The following is a 12,865-nucleotide window of genomic DNA, read 5'->3' on the forward strand; positions in this document are numbered from 1 at the left end:
AGTAAGTTTCCATCTTGACAACAGGCAGTGAACAAGGGGAGGAATTAGAAGGAGATGGACAAATATTCGTTTGCTAGCATAATGTCAAAGTAACTAGAAACTTCTCACAAGCCAGCAGCACTTGCAATGTTTCCAGTACCCGAGTGCTGATTTCTGACTTGTTTCCCCCAGAGAGAAAAATATTCTTGCAAATTTTTTTCTCTCTTCCATTAGAAAGCAGTCACTATGTCTGAGAACTGTTATTTTATGAATGACATTTTTCATCACAGAAGTCAGTCAGTCCCTAAATTTATTTATTCATTTTATGTGATAGTATTTGAGTTCATGAAATACATTTTGGAATCTAAGCCCATAATCTTCTGAAAGGTCATCATTAAATAAGTATTAAGCAAAAAAAGGAGAGTGCACTACAAAATTATGAAACCTATTTTACAGTCTGAGAAATCTGGTAGTTCTATGGACTATTGCAAGGCATTCATTTTAGCTTTATTTATATAACAAACAGTGTATGTTTCATCTGAAATCTGTAATTTTCCTAAAAAGCCAAGCTTTTTAAGCTTAGGTCTTAAATGATACCTACAGATTCTCAGTACCCTGCAAGTTGTCAAAACTACTTTATTTATATTATTTTACTTTAATTATTCAATGTATACTTTAGAAGTAACATTACAATTTTACATGCTATTTAAAATTTGAAGGACTTTGAGAGTGACAGATATATTTATGTATCATTCTAAAGTATAGAAGGAACAAGTACTGTGGCTTCTGTACCTGTATCAGACGATGTCTGCTCTGTAGTACACATTTTCTAGACATGTCTGTACTCTGGAAATAGCACGAACTTACTGCCATCTAACACGCTTCCTGCTTGATATCCGGAACTAGGTCACTATTAATATCATTTAAAATATTCAGAGAAGTGTTTTCTAATTCACTATCAACTTTGAAAGGTAATATTTTATAATTTTAATTTAAAATAAAAATAGCATACAACTGTAAATATCCAAATGTGTTTATTACAATTATCATGTAATAGCAATACATTAGAGATCACAAATACAAAATAAAATGTAAGTGCCAATGTTTAAATATAGTTCATAACCTGAATATAGTTTGTGAAATATTGTTCCTGAAATATATGAATGAAAACAGCAACTAGATTTTTCAAATTACAAGTTCTAGCATATTTGCTATCTGATTATCTCATCAAAGTTGTTTTTGCATTGGCTTTACTCTTTTGGTATGTGTTTTCTTACAATTTTAAGCAATTGATATTTCATGTAGTTTCTAACTATATGACAAATTATTATAAGAAAACATATATCTTTATTTATTTTTTTCTATAACTTTAGTCTTATCTCTATTTTACAGAACGGTTAATAAATTTAGTTTTAAATATATCTAATGCTCTAACTCATGAAAATATGGAGAAATGTTGTGAAACTGGTGATTGAAGACATCTGTTAGTAGCACAAATGCATTATGTAAAGGCTTTTTTATAATAACAGTTATTATTTTGGGAATGGTAAATTGAATGGCTGCTGATGAACAGTTCAGTTGTAGAGAACACATTGCAGGTAGAGATGGGAGAATGGAAAGCTCACCTGACTTCCTCTGAAGGATGCGCACTGCCTTGAGTTATGTATTCAAAAGTCAGAATCTATGGCTGTGGTTTGAGGTGAATTTTTTTTAAGATGTCATTTTGTCTTTATCTTTACTACATATATTGTTTTTCTGTATTTGATGGAAGCAGAAAAATATTAAATGCTAGAAGAAAATTAAATTTATTACTTTCTGACAAGGTTATTTTAATCCAGAAATTGTTATCAAAGAAAGGATGATCTTTTACTGACAGGTTTACTAGTCTAAGCAGTAAGATTATAATTATAAATATTCTTATTTTTAAAATAAATAATTTTGTTTTTAATCATACTTGATGAACAGGGAAAATTGATTTTTTTCTGTAACTATTTAAAGGAATTAAGAGAAGTTCAGAGTTGTAGCAATCAGAAAGTATGAGAATAAAGGTGAATTCTGAATAAAAGTGAGACTTCAGCATGGAGAAAGAAAAGTTAGGCACAAAGAGTATTTCTCATGCTTGAGAGCAATAAAAGTAAAAGAGATTTTTGAAGCCTTTGAGAAGAACGTAGATAAGGCTTCAACATTAAATTTTTATTGCTTATTTCACAGTGAAAGTAACAAGTGGAGATGGGCTGAGGATAGGTGGGGAAATTAATAAAGCAGGCTCATTATCATTTGATTGCTCACTCTGGGCAGATCTCAAAGGGTTTGTGCTTATGAGGACTGCGGCATGGTGAATGGCGGGCGTTGTGTTTCGTAGTTATTGTCACATTCCCAGCTCGGTTATCCAGATAACCCACCTCACCTTTCACACAAGGAGGGAGAACTACAGCGTGCTCATATTTTCAATACTGCTCGTGGAAAACCTGTACAACTCTAGTCTAGCGATCTTGATAGCAAATGAGTGGTAGAGCTTATATAACTGGATAATTATAGGCACAAGATCCCATATTTCTAATAAGCTCCAACTCTAAATTTTAGTGCTAAAGTACATAGTGATTTGGATTTCTAAGCATAATGGAACCTAAAAGTATGCCAAATAGTTACTGATATTCATCTTTTCTGATATTGTCAAAAATTCTTCAGTCAAGAGCTTGGAACTTATGCCTTTTTTAATATGTGCAATTGGTTTTAATTGATATTTAGAAATCAATGAGCTTTATGGTTAAATTCAATTAAGTTTTGAAGGCAGCTTCTCTTCAAAGAGAATAATCATTTAGAGTTTTAAATTGATAATTGACTTAAATATTCTTGATCGACTTCTCCCATTTCTATCTGTAACTGATAATCTCTACATTGATATAGTTCTGTTTAACTGAACGTTCATGCTTACATCACGAGCTTATTAAAAGATTCTACTAAGTTCAGTTAAATTGAAGTTCGTCTTTCACCAAGTCTACCTAGAACTGTGTAAGTAATTGTTTGTATTCTGTAATAACAATCTCTTTCAGCAGGTCAGGTTGTGTCTCCTCAGTCTGCTCCAGCCTGTGCTGAGAATAAAAATGACGTGAGCAGGGAAAACAGCACTGTGGACTTTAGCAAGGTGAGCCTTTTTTTCTCCCACCTAAGGAAGTGGCTAAATTGCTAGTAGAATTTGTTACCTGTTGACATGGGCATCTGCATGCCTTTATTTGGGTTGTTAGTCAAAGCTTTAAGTTGTTATAGACAACGTTAGAGTTCAGTTCCCATGCAGGGCTGTGCTTATGTGAGAAAACAGATTGTGTAAGTTTTATGAATCATCATTTGGATTCAGCCACTTGTTGTAATGTATCCTTGAAGTAAAAAAGGACAACTGGACTTCATAGAGAGCATAATCTGTTGCTTTAAAATATTTTTTAGATGTCCCCCCTCAAAAATTCCTATTATGTAGAAAAACAAGTCATCTGATATAAATCTTTACCATTACTGTATAATGAGAAGCGAGTGTAAGCCGTAGAAGGTAAAATAACAGAATTTGAATAAAAACATGCCTAAGGGCTAATTATGTTGAGAGCTACTTCTATGGGTATTATCTAAATAAAATAATTTATATGGATTTATACTAAGAAAATAATGGGATTCTAGGTTATGCACTTCTGACTTGTGTATGCTACAGTGGTTGTGGCTAAGTAACAGCTGAATAGAACAGAGAAGCTCCAGTATTGGTCTAAAATCAGGATGTTGGACGATTTTCTCTGAGTGGCTGATAAGGAAGCAGGGCTTTGGTAAAGTCCTCAGCATTAGCAATAGGGAAAGAAAGTGGGAACGGATTTTGGTCTGAGGTAGTAATCTACATCAAAGTTCTGGAAAAGTAATGGCAATCAGCACCTTGGACCTGTTTTAGTATCCCTGGGACATGTGTTCACGAGCTAGGCTAGCTATGTGCATGCCTTTCCCCTGGTGCCTGGTGGAGAATTGTGGTAGCATGATGTACCAGCTTAAGTCTGTTAATTATGCGTGCAGGGACTGGGAGGCCAGCAAAAGGGGCATACTAGTCCCTGTGGGATGAAACAAAGGCATGAAAAAGGACCTCCACACCAGCAAGAGAGAGAGGTGAGGGCATATTTGGGCTCTATTTCTACAGCAGTTCAAAGCTCATCTCACTGTATAGAGGCATGTAATTCAAATATTAAACTAGTTTAAATGTATTCCATCTGCCACGCTAAATTATATTTTTAAAGCATTATATCATCATTCATCTGTAAGTTATAATAAAACTGTCACAAACTTCCATAAATTTAATTTCTGCTGTTCTTAGTTCAAAATAATATCAATCTTAACAGTGATGACATAAGATTTGACTGTCTTATAACAATAGAAGAGTTGACATTTTTCAAAAACAGTGAGTTTAAAATATGTAGAACATCCTTGAAATTAATTACTTTTAATATTAAAAAACTTATACATTGAATTTTATATATCCAAGCTATTTTGGAGTGTTTGGTAGCCTAACTTTATGACCTTCAAAAATAATTCATCACCATTAAAGAGAAATGGAGATTGCCAATTAAACAGGACAGTAATCTCATCCCTAGGATCCCCTGACAATTAGAACCATAGAAATGGCAAAACTAGATTTTTCTCTCATTAAATCCTTTCTTTCATCATCACATTTTCATTTACTGGCCCATTTAATGGGGAAGTTTAGGCCAGCCATCTGCATCCCTCTGTCTTTTGTTCATCTGAAAGAACGTGCCTAGGGAAGGCTGTGTGTCTAGCATCTATCTATTACGACTTTTGAAGAAGCTCTCTACACTGCAGCATTACTATTGCCTAAAATAAGAATAATGTGTGCTTATTGTTTTGTTGTAGAGGTTCGATGGTATTGCGGTTTGTCAGACTGAGCATAAAGTGACCACTATTTTAAGAGTGTGAATGGAAGTGTCAAAAACATTTCAGACCACACTTAACATGCTGGCCTCCACTGGATCTTCAGTGCCTTTAACAACGTTTGAGAAAGATGTTTCTTGAAGGAATCTAATAAGATTCAAAATAGTTTAGTCCTTAGTTTTAGAGCGATAAAACCAAACAGGAAGCACTCCTAGTTTTATAACCTGGAGCAGCAGAGAATTAGGGTTTGGAAAGCATTGTCGTGATCCATCACTATGAAAGCTTTTCTAAGTGCCAGATTCTGAAAGGGTGCAAGTTAAGATGTTTTCAACCTAATGATTTCAGTTTTCTGGGGGATTTTCTGAAGTTAAGCTAATCTCCACACTACTGTGTCTGTTTCAGTATTTCCAGGAACGTTGTATAGATCCTAAATCTCACTCAAAAATTGAGATATTACAAAGGCCCTTTTCACTTTATATAACTTGATCCTATGTTCTACCAACCCTCAACACATCTTTAGCCTCTACAGTGTTTAGGTCCTCCAGGTTTATTCAGTTAACATAATCTGTTACGTCAGATTATGGCTCTTTCCACTCTGCCTTCAAAAAGCAGGTGTTTCTAAATAATATAAACCTCTTTTTTGTTTTGCTTTGAACACAGTAGAAATGGCTCTTTTTTTCTTTTTCTTTTTTATTGATTTTTATTGGGCTCTACATTTTTATCTGCTCCCCTCTCTGAAATGGCTCTCTTAGGTCAACAGTGATTCATGTATTTCAGATGGTCCTAAAGAAGTGTCCCGTAATTACCCACCTCGAAGAACCTCTCCTTTTTTCATCTTCGTGGTGTGCATGAAGCATATTGGGAGTAAAAAACTTGAGTCACATCGTTTAGTGCAAAAAACGGAGTCCTAGAGAACTTGCGCGTGCCACCTGCTCCAGACTGCACTGTCAGGCACCATTTGCTTGAAAGAACCTCCATTAACTATCGTGCTTTAGTAATAGCTTTAAAACCGAAGCTTTCTCTTTATTTCCACCTCCGTTTCTTTCAGCTCTAGGTGTGTGCCCCGGCTGGGCATTTCCATGGTCATCTCTTTTATCTAGCTGCCTAGGGTTGAACTGTTTTCATCAACAGTTTAAGTCCCAAATAACTAAAATCAGGCTTCTTTCTCTTCGTGGTATAATAGCAGGGACCATACAGTCTAAAAATATGGTATAAATCTAGAACTCGCAAATTGTAGCTTGACTCCTTGAAGGTTCTCTTCAAAGCACTTGAAACTTCCAGGATTTTTCTATGTCCGTTTCAAGTGTCTGAATCCACTAGGGGAGTGTCTTAGAAAGGTATTGTTTTTTTGTTTTGTTTTTTATTGATTTTATTAAGCGCTACATTTTTCTCTGCTCCCCTCCCTACCTCTCTCTTCCCTCCCCTTTAACCCTCTCCCATGGTCTCCATGCTCCCAATTTACTCAAGAGATCTTGTCTTTTTCTACTTCCCATGTAGATTAGATCCATGTCTGTCTCTCTTAGGGTCCTCATTGTTGTCTAGGTTCTCTGGGATTGTGGTTTGTAGGCTGGTTTCTTTGCTTTATGTTTAAGTATTGTAACCTAGACCCTCAAGTACTCTTTATGTAACTCTAAATTAATACACAATAAAATTTGTGGTTCTTAAATACAGTTTTTTGTTTTAATAAGAAGACAGAATATTGCTAAATGAGATTATTTATGAATTGTGAACTAATATAATATAATAATATAGGATTATTCTAGGTATAATTTAATCAGAAAATATAAATATGATTAATGAATTATAAAATATAACACCTTCCATAAATATCCATGTAGTGCAAGAATAATATAATATAATGATTGCAATACAATGATTGACCACAGACACATGAATGTAATTTATTATATTTAAAATGACAAGAAAGCTTTGCTGATATTGAAATCAGACTCTGCATAACTTATTCTAGGTAATAAATATCAGTTATATGTCTGGTTTAATGTGATATAAAATCCAATATAATGGTCACATTTTTGTTAATTAAACTTTTTTAATATGCTATACAATCCTTGACTCAACCAAATTTCAATTTAAAGCAGTTAATTCTATTTTTGTCCTTTCTCTGAGGTGCAGACTTTAATAGCAAAGACTTTTATATTGGTTGAGTAAAAAAAAAAATGAATTAGAAAAAAGTCTTCTAGGCAGAATTTATACTTCAAGCATTACCAATAAATTTCCTATTAATTACAAATTATCTGTTTTTATTTTTAATCTAATATTGGTATTGCATCTGTGTCTTTGTATGTGCGTGCCTGTGTGCACGTGTGAGCACTTGTGTGCATGTGAGGGTGCTTGTATGCTACCGCGTCTATGCGAGGATTAGAGGACAGTATGCAGGTGTCAGTTGTCTTCTTCCGTTTGGATGCAAACGACCAAACTCAGGTCTTAGATTTGCCAGCAAGTGCCTGAGCCAACTCACCTGCCTATATTGGTCTTTGTAAAAAAGTTACGTCCTCTTTTAAAGTTTTGATCTGTTTGTCATAGATTTTTCTACATGTTGAATAAATTTAGTTATTCTTTTAAGCTTTGAAAATTTTGTTAAAAGGTTGTTGCATATTTCTCACAGAGGTCGGAGTGGTTAGATGGAGCCTAAAGGTGAAGAGTAGCACTCAGATTCCTAACACCCACATAAAAGCCAGTCACAGCCACATAAACACCCTGTATATCACAACAACAACAAATTATCCCAACACGTACAATATATAGGAAACCTTCATCCTTTTCCTGCAGACATTACTAATTTAAAGCATTTTAAATATCACAATAAGACTGTGAATTAGCCTTGCTTTCTATGAACTAAAAGGGTAGATTCTACAAAAGCAAAATACATGGCATTAATATTCATTATAAATACAAGAAGAATTTATACATTTATATTGGGGGTATATTGATAGAGAAAAATGGTGGAGCATGTAGCTTATAATATTTGCGAAATAATCTTTCTATGCAAACTTTTAATTTCATAAATGATTCTTTAAGATAAAGTACCACTATACTATTGGTGGAAAGCCGCAAATCCTTATTTTTAATTGTGGTTTGTTTTTCAGTGCTGGAGAGGTTATGTAGAGCTGACCACATGCTAGGCAAATGCTCTGCTATTACAGTTATATAAACTGCTATTATATTTAATCCTTTTAATTAAATATAGCTAAATATAACTGTATTACTGTTTTATTAATTTAACAGTCATAATTTACATAGAACTTATCAGGAATCTTTAAATAGCTGTACAAATGCCTTAATTTGGGAAACATTTTAAATATAATCATTAGACTATAGCTGTGGATTTATAAAGTGCTTTTAAAATTCTTTAATTTTGAGATTATAATGTAACTATATCATTTCTCCCTTTTCTGTCCTTCCTCCAAACCCTCTCATATAACCTTTCTTGCTGTCTTCCAGATTCATGTCCTCTTTTTTCATTAAATGTTATTAAAATGCATATATGTATAAAATATAGGCTGCTCAAACTGTATAACGTTACTTGTGTGCATACAGAGTACGTTAAAACATTTTACTGATTTAAAACTTCTTGGAATAGTATTTTCTAATTTTTAAGGCTTCAAACTAATTATATTGTCTATAAATGTCTTCTTAGCCTCATTGATATATGGCAGAGCGCTTTCTCCTCTCTCTCTCTCTCTCTCTCTCTCTCTCTCTCATTATTCCCACTTTGATTCTTGGTCCCCTTTTCATTAGCATAATTGCATAAAACCAATTACTAGGGCAGATAAACTCCTAGTCCCTAAAAAACAGCATTCCATAAAAAGCAACTCAAATGAGTTAGAAACAAGAAATAGGCCTTGCAGATTTGCTTTAAAGCCACAGCTTCATTTCCATTGAAGCCCCATGCATAAAAATGATATGTATTTAAAGACTCTTCTACATGCATTTTCAAGCATCACCCTTTTCTCTTAGCATTTCCTTTTAGTGGTCCTTTTTGTTTTATCTTCATTCATTTAAATCACAGACATTTCATAGTAGAAATTCAACCATGGATCTACCCTCATTTAAAATGCTATTCTTTTAACCCATTTTTTTCTTTATTCTGTCATGTCTCAGTTGTATGATGAGCAACTTCAACTGAAGAATTTCTCAGGCCAACTGTACAATATGAAAAACATAACACAATTTAGAATGAAAACAAGTGTTAAAGTTATATTATAAAAATATATTTATTTTAAAGTAGCCATATATTGAATATAAAATTCGTCTGTTATATTAAAGTTGTTGACATTATAATTAAACATGATTAAAGCATTTATTTGTGATGCTATCAGGTTGATCTGCATTTTATGAAGAAGATTCCTCCGGGTGCTGAGGCTTCGAACATCTTGGTGGGAGAGCTGGAGTTTCTGGACAGGACTGTCGTCGCCTTCGTCAGGTTGTCTCCGGCTGTCCTGCTCCAAGGCCTGGCTGAAGTTCCAATCCCAAGCAGGTAAAAGTTTCCAAGGAATTTTTATGCTTATGGAATAATTTATCTTAGGACATGGTAATATTTTAGTAAAGTTTTCTGATAGATCCTTGACTGGAAATGAATTTATTATTCATAAACCTGCTGCCTAATGCTTATAAATGTAGGGGTGCTTTAAAAACTATTGTGGGCTTCCCGCCTCCTTCTCGAACTTCATATTTCATGCTTCTCATATGTAGAATTTGGGTTTATTTTACAGCTATTCTACAGTTTTTCAAAGATTATATTGAACTGTATGTTTAAGAAGAGGATCTAAGTGTGTAGTCACACCAGAGAGAATCATGGAAGACTTGGTTTTCGTGGGTTAGGTCTTCAGCATCTATGGAAATGCCTGGTTGGAATCAAAAATTTCATGCTTCTTCAGTACTAGGTCATTCGGTCTCTGCTCTCAGGGTTTGAAGAATCATTGGTGGTCATCCAATGAACGTGGTTGATTCTGGTCAAAAGGTCAAGTTTAAATTCATTACCTGAACTTGTTTTCTACTACCTAAGAATACACTGAAACTAATAGATAAAGATAAAGGTAATGAGAAATGAATTCTCTTATTGTTGATTCCTGCTTTGTAGATACAAGGATGTTCGTGGAGAAAACTATGAGAAAAGAAAGCAAAGAGTAGAATATTGACTTTAGCATGTTAGACTCCTACTGCTTTATCCAGGAAGCTTGTTTCCTTCTCTCCTGAGACCATTTAACCTGATTCCTATGCACATATGGCCTTGGCAAACCATGGCAGAGCCTGTCTGCTTAGGGAAATGGAAGGAGCTGAGAAGTGTAGCTGCCCTGGCAAGTGGGTTTAAAGAATATGTTTTCTTCTGGGAACCTCTGATTAGAACTCAAAACATAACACAAAGTCCTCCACTATTTGGTTGCAGATAAGATATCCAGGCTATAGGGAATAGTAGAAGTAGGGCAAGCCTCACTCATAAGGACCCTTTGGGTGAGAACTCTGTAAGGTCTTTAAGTCAGAGCACATGTCTGAGTGCTCTGAGAAGAAACCTGTTCACTATTAAGGTTATGGAAGTAAATTTCAATTTATCCTATTTGGAGGATATTGATGTACATTTCAGCTTTCAATTAAAAATGGGGAGGTAAACTGAGTATCCTAAAATAGCATACAGTGTGAATAAGGCTATATTTTTCTACATGTAAACTACATACTATTAAAACTGCATACTATATTCTGGATGCCAGGCAGTGGTGGTGCACACCTGTTATAGAATTTTATTTTAACTAAGAAAAGATGTGTTACATTTGCTTATGCTGTGAAACTTTAACTCTGTAAAGGTGTGTTAGTTTTATTTATGCTGCATTTGCTGAATTATGTAAAGATGTGTTGCATTTGTTTCACCTTGCCTGCCTAAGGAACCTGACTGGTCTAATAAAAAGCTGAAGAGCCAATAGCTAGGCAGGAGAGGGCTAGGCCAGGTTGGCAGGCAGAGAGAATAGGAATCCTGATCTAGGCTTGGGAAAGGAATGAGAGAAGAAGAGGAGGAGAAGGAGAAGAAAGGAGAGAATGAGGGGCAGGCCTAGGGCCAGAAGCCAGGTATCCTCCAGCCATCAGACACAAGAAGCAGTGAAAGTAATTTGCATACAAGGAAATAAAAAGTAAATGCATACAAGGAAATAAAAAGTAAAAAGCATTGAGGCAAAATGTAGATAGAGAAACAGGTTAACTTAAGTTAAAAAATCTAGCCAGAAATAGGCAGAACATTCAAAACTAAGTCTCCATGTCATGACTTGGGAGCTGGTTGGTGGCCAAATAAATAAATAAATAAATAAAATAAAAATTTAAAAAAAGCCTTGGGAGGCAGAAGTAGGCAGATCACTGTGAGTTTGAGGCAAGCATGGTCTGCAAAGAGAGTTCTAGGAGAGCTAGCACTACAGAGAGAAACCCTGTCTCAAAAAAACAAACAATAGAGTTCCTGGAAATCTGGGATTCTGATTTCATATGTCATGTTCACTAATTGTAGAGCAGTAGAAACTGTAGCAGTTTCAAATTCTCATTCAGTTAGATATTCTTATTTCACCACTGAGGAAGGTATCTGGAGACCTATGAGTAAATGAGGGCAGCTTAAGACAGTGACATTTCTTGTATTTCAAAGAAAAGAAAAATTCTCAGGAGTAGAGTATAGCCACAATAGGGTTATATACCCTCACTTTGAGAAGTGTCAGGCTTAGGTGATCTCATCCATACTGACACAGCAAGTATATGTAGAGACAATGAAGAAAAAAATGGGACACAACAATAGAGCCACTATGTAGAGAGAGATTCAAAAGACTGGGATATTGTTGTAGGAAGGCTGTTTGGTCGTTCTGTCTGCTTGACAGCTCAGACACGAAATAATCACACAGAAACTGTATTAATTAAAACACCATTTGGCCCATTAGCTCTAGCTTCTTATTGGCTAACTCTTATATCTTAATTTAACCCATTTCTGTTAATCTGTGTATTGCCGTGAGTCTGTGGCTTACCAGCAAAGTTTCAGAATGTCTGTCTCTGGTGGCTCCATGGCTTCTCTTTGACTCTGCCTACTCTCTCCCAGCATTCCATTTAGTTTTTTCCACCTAGTTTTTTTTCTGCCCTGCTCTGCTATGTGCTCAAAGCAGTTTCTTTATTAACCAATGGTATTCACAGCATACAGATGGATATTTATTTAGGAAAGGTAAAAAACAAAAGAAAATTAGATAAATAGAATAAAGAAAACTATCTGGGAACCCCAACTATAATCAGGGGCATGCCATGATTATTAGACAACATATAGTAGATATATCAGAAAATTAATCTTTTAGGACATTATAAATAACACCTGCAGTAGAAACATTAAAAAGAGCAAGATACACAGAGGTTAGAAATCTCAGAAGCATCATAGCTGATAAAAGCTTCTGCCACCACATTCAACTATTTTTGCTTTTTATATATTAACTATGCGTACACACAGAAAGAGAGTTGAATTTGATTTCGGTTCAATTATAACTGATAGAAAATTAATGTTGCATATAACCTCTAAGACTGTCTAATAGATGCTTCATATGAAACTATATAATCTCTAGAGCTTACAGCTAAGAACTATACCTGCTAGAGTTGTCTTTAATACTGTAAACCATTTAACACAGGAACACTACAGAACACTACTGCAAAATACATGGCACTCTTTAATTTTCACACCTTCTCCTGTTCTTCTGCCTAGCTAATTATTAAGTTATAGCAGTTTTATGTTCGATAAGAATGTGTGTACAGTGACTGAATGTTAATAATGTGTTCTCCCTTAATGTATAATACTATATTGCTCTTCTTCCACTTGAGTGGTCTTCATTTTGTGTACTTGTGAGCTTTCCTGCTTCCTATTCAGAAAGATTTAATTTTCCTCTCGTCCTCCTCTAAGGATGTACAATGTTTATAATCCCTAGTCACAGATGTATAGGCTGTGTAGACACTTATA

At 34.7% G+C, this 12,865-nt stretch overlaps 1 protein-coding gene across 6 annotated transcripts in view; it reads left to right on the forward strand.

The window, feature by feature from the left end:
• The window catches only part of Slc4a10 (solute carrier family 4 member 10), a 231,728-nt gene that overhangs the window by 141,882 nt on the left and 76,981 nt on the right, over positions 1-12,865 (forward strand). For 3 of the 6 annotated variants that reach the window (XM_048426118.3, XM_085681046.2, XM_085681047.2), the window contains exons 7-9: positions 3,033-3,124; positions 4,024-4,113; positions 9,231-9,388. In XM_048426118.3, coding sequence (XP_048282075.1) covers positions 3,033-3,124; positions 4,024-4,113; positions 9,231-9,388 — 340 coding nt within the window. The remainder of the gene's footprint in view (positions 1-3,032; positions 3,125-4,023; positions 4,114-9,230; positions 9,389-12,865) is intronic. The other 3 variants (XM_085681048.2, XM_085681049.2, XM_085681050.2) reach the window with 3 other exon arrangements.

The sequence above is a fragment of the Myodes glareolus genome, chromosome 21, assembly GCF_982192425.1.
Source record: "Myodes glareolus chromosome 21, mMyoGla1.1, whole genome shotgun sequence".
In the NCBI taxonomy this organism is placed as follows: domain Eukaryota; kingdom Metazoa; phylum Chordata; class Mammalia; order Rodentia; family Cricetidae; genus Myodes; species Myodes glareolus.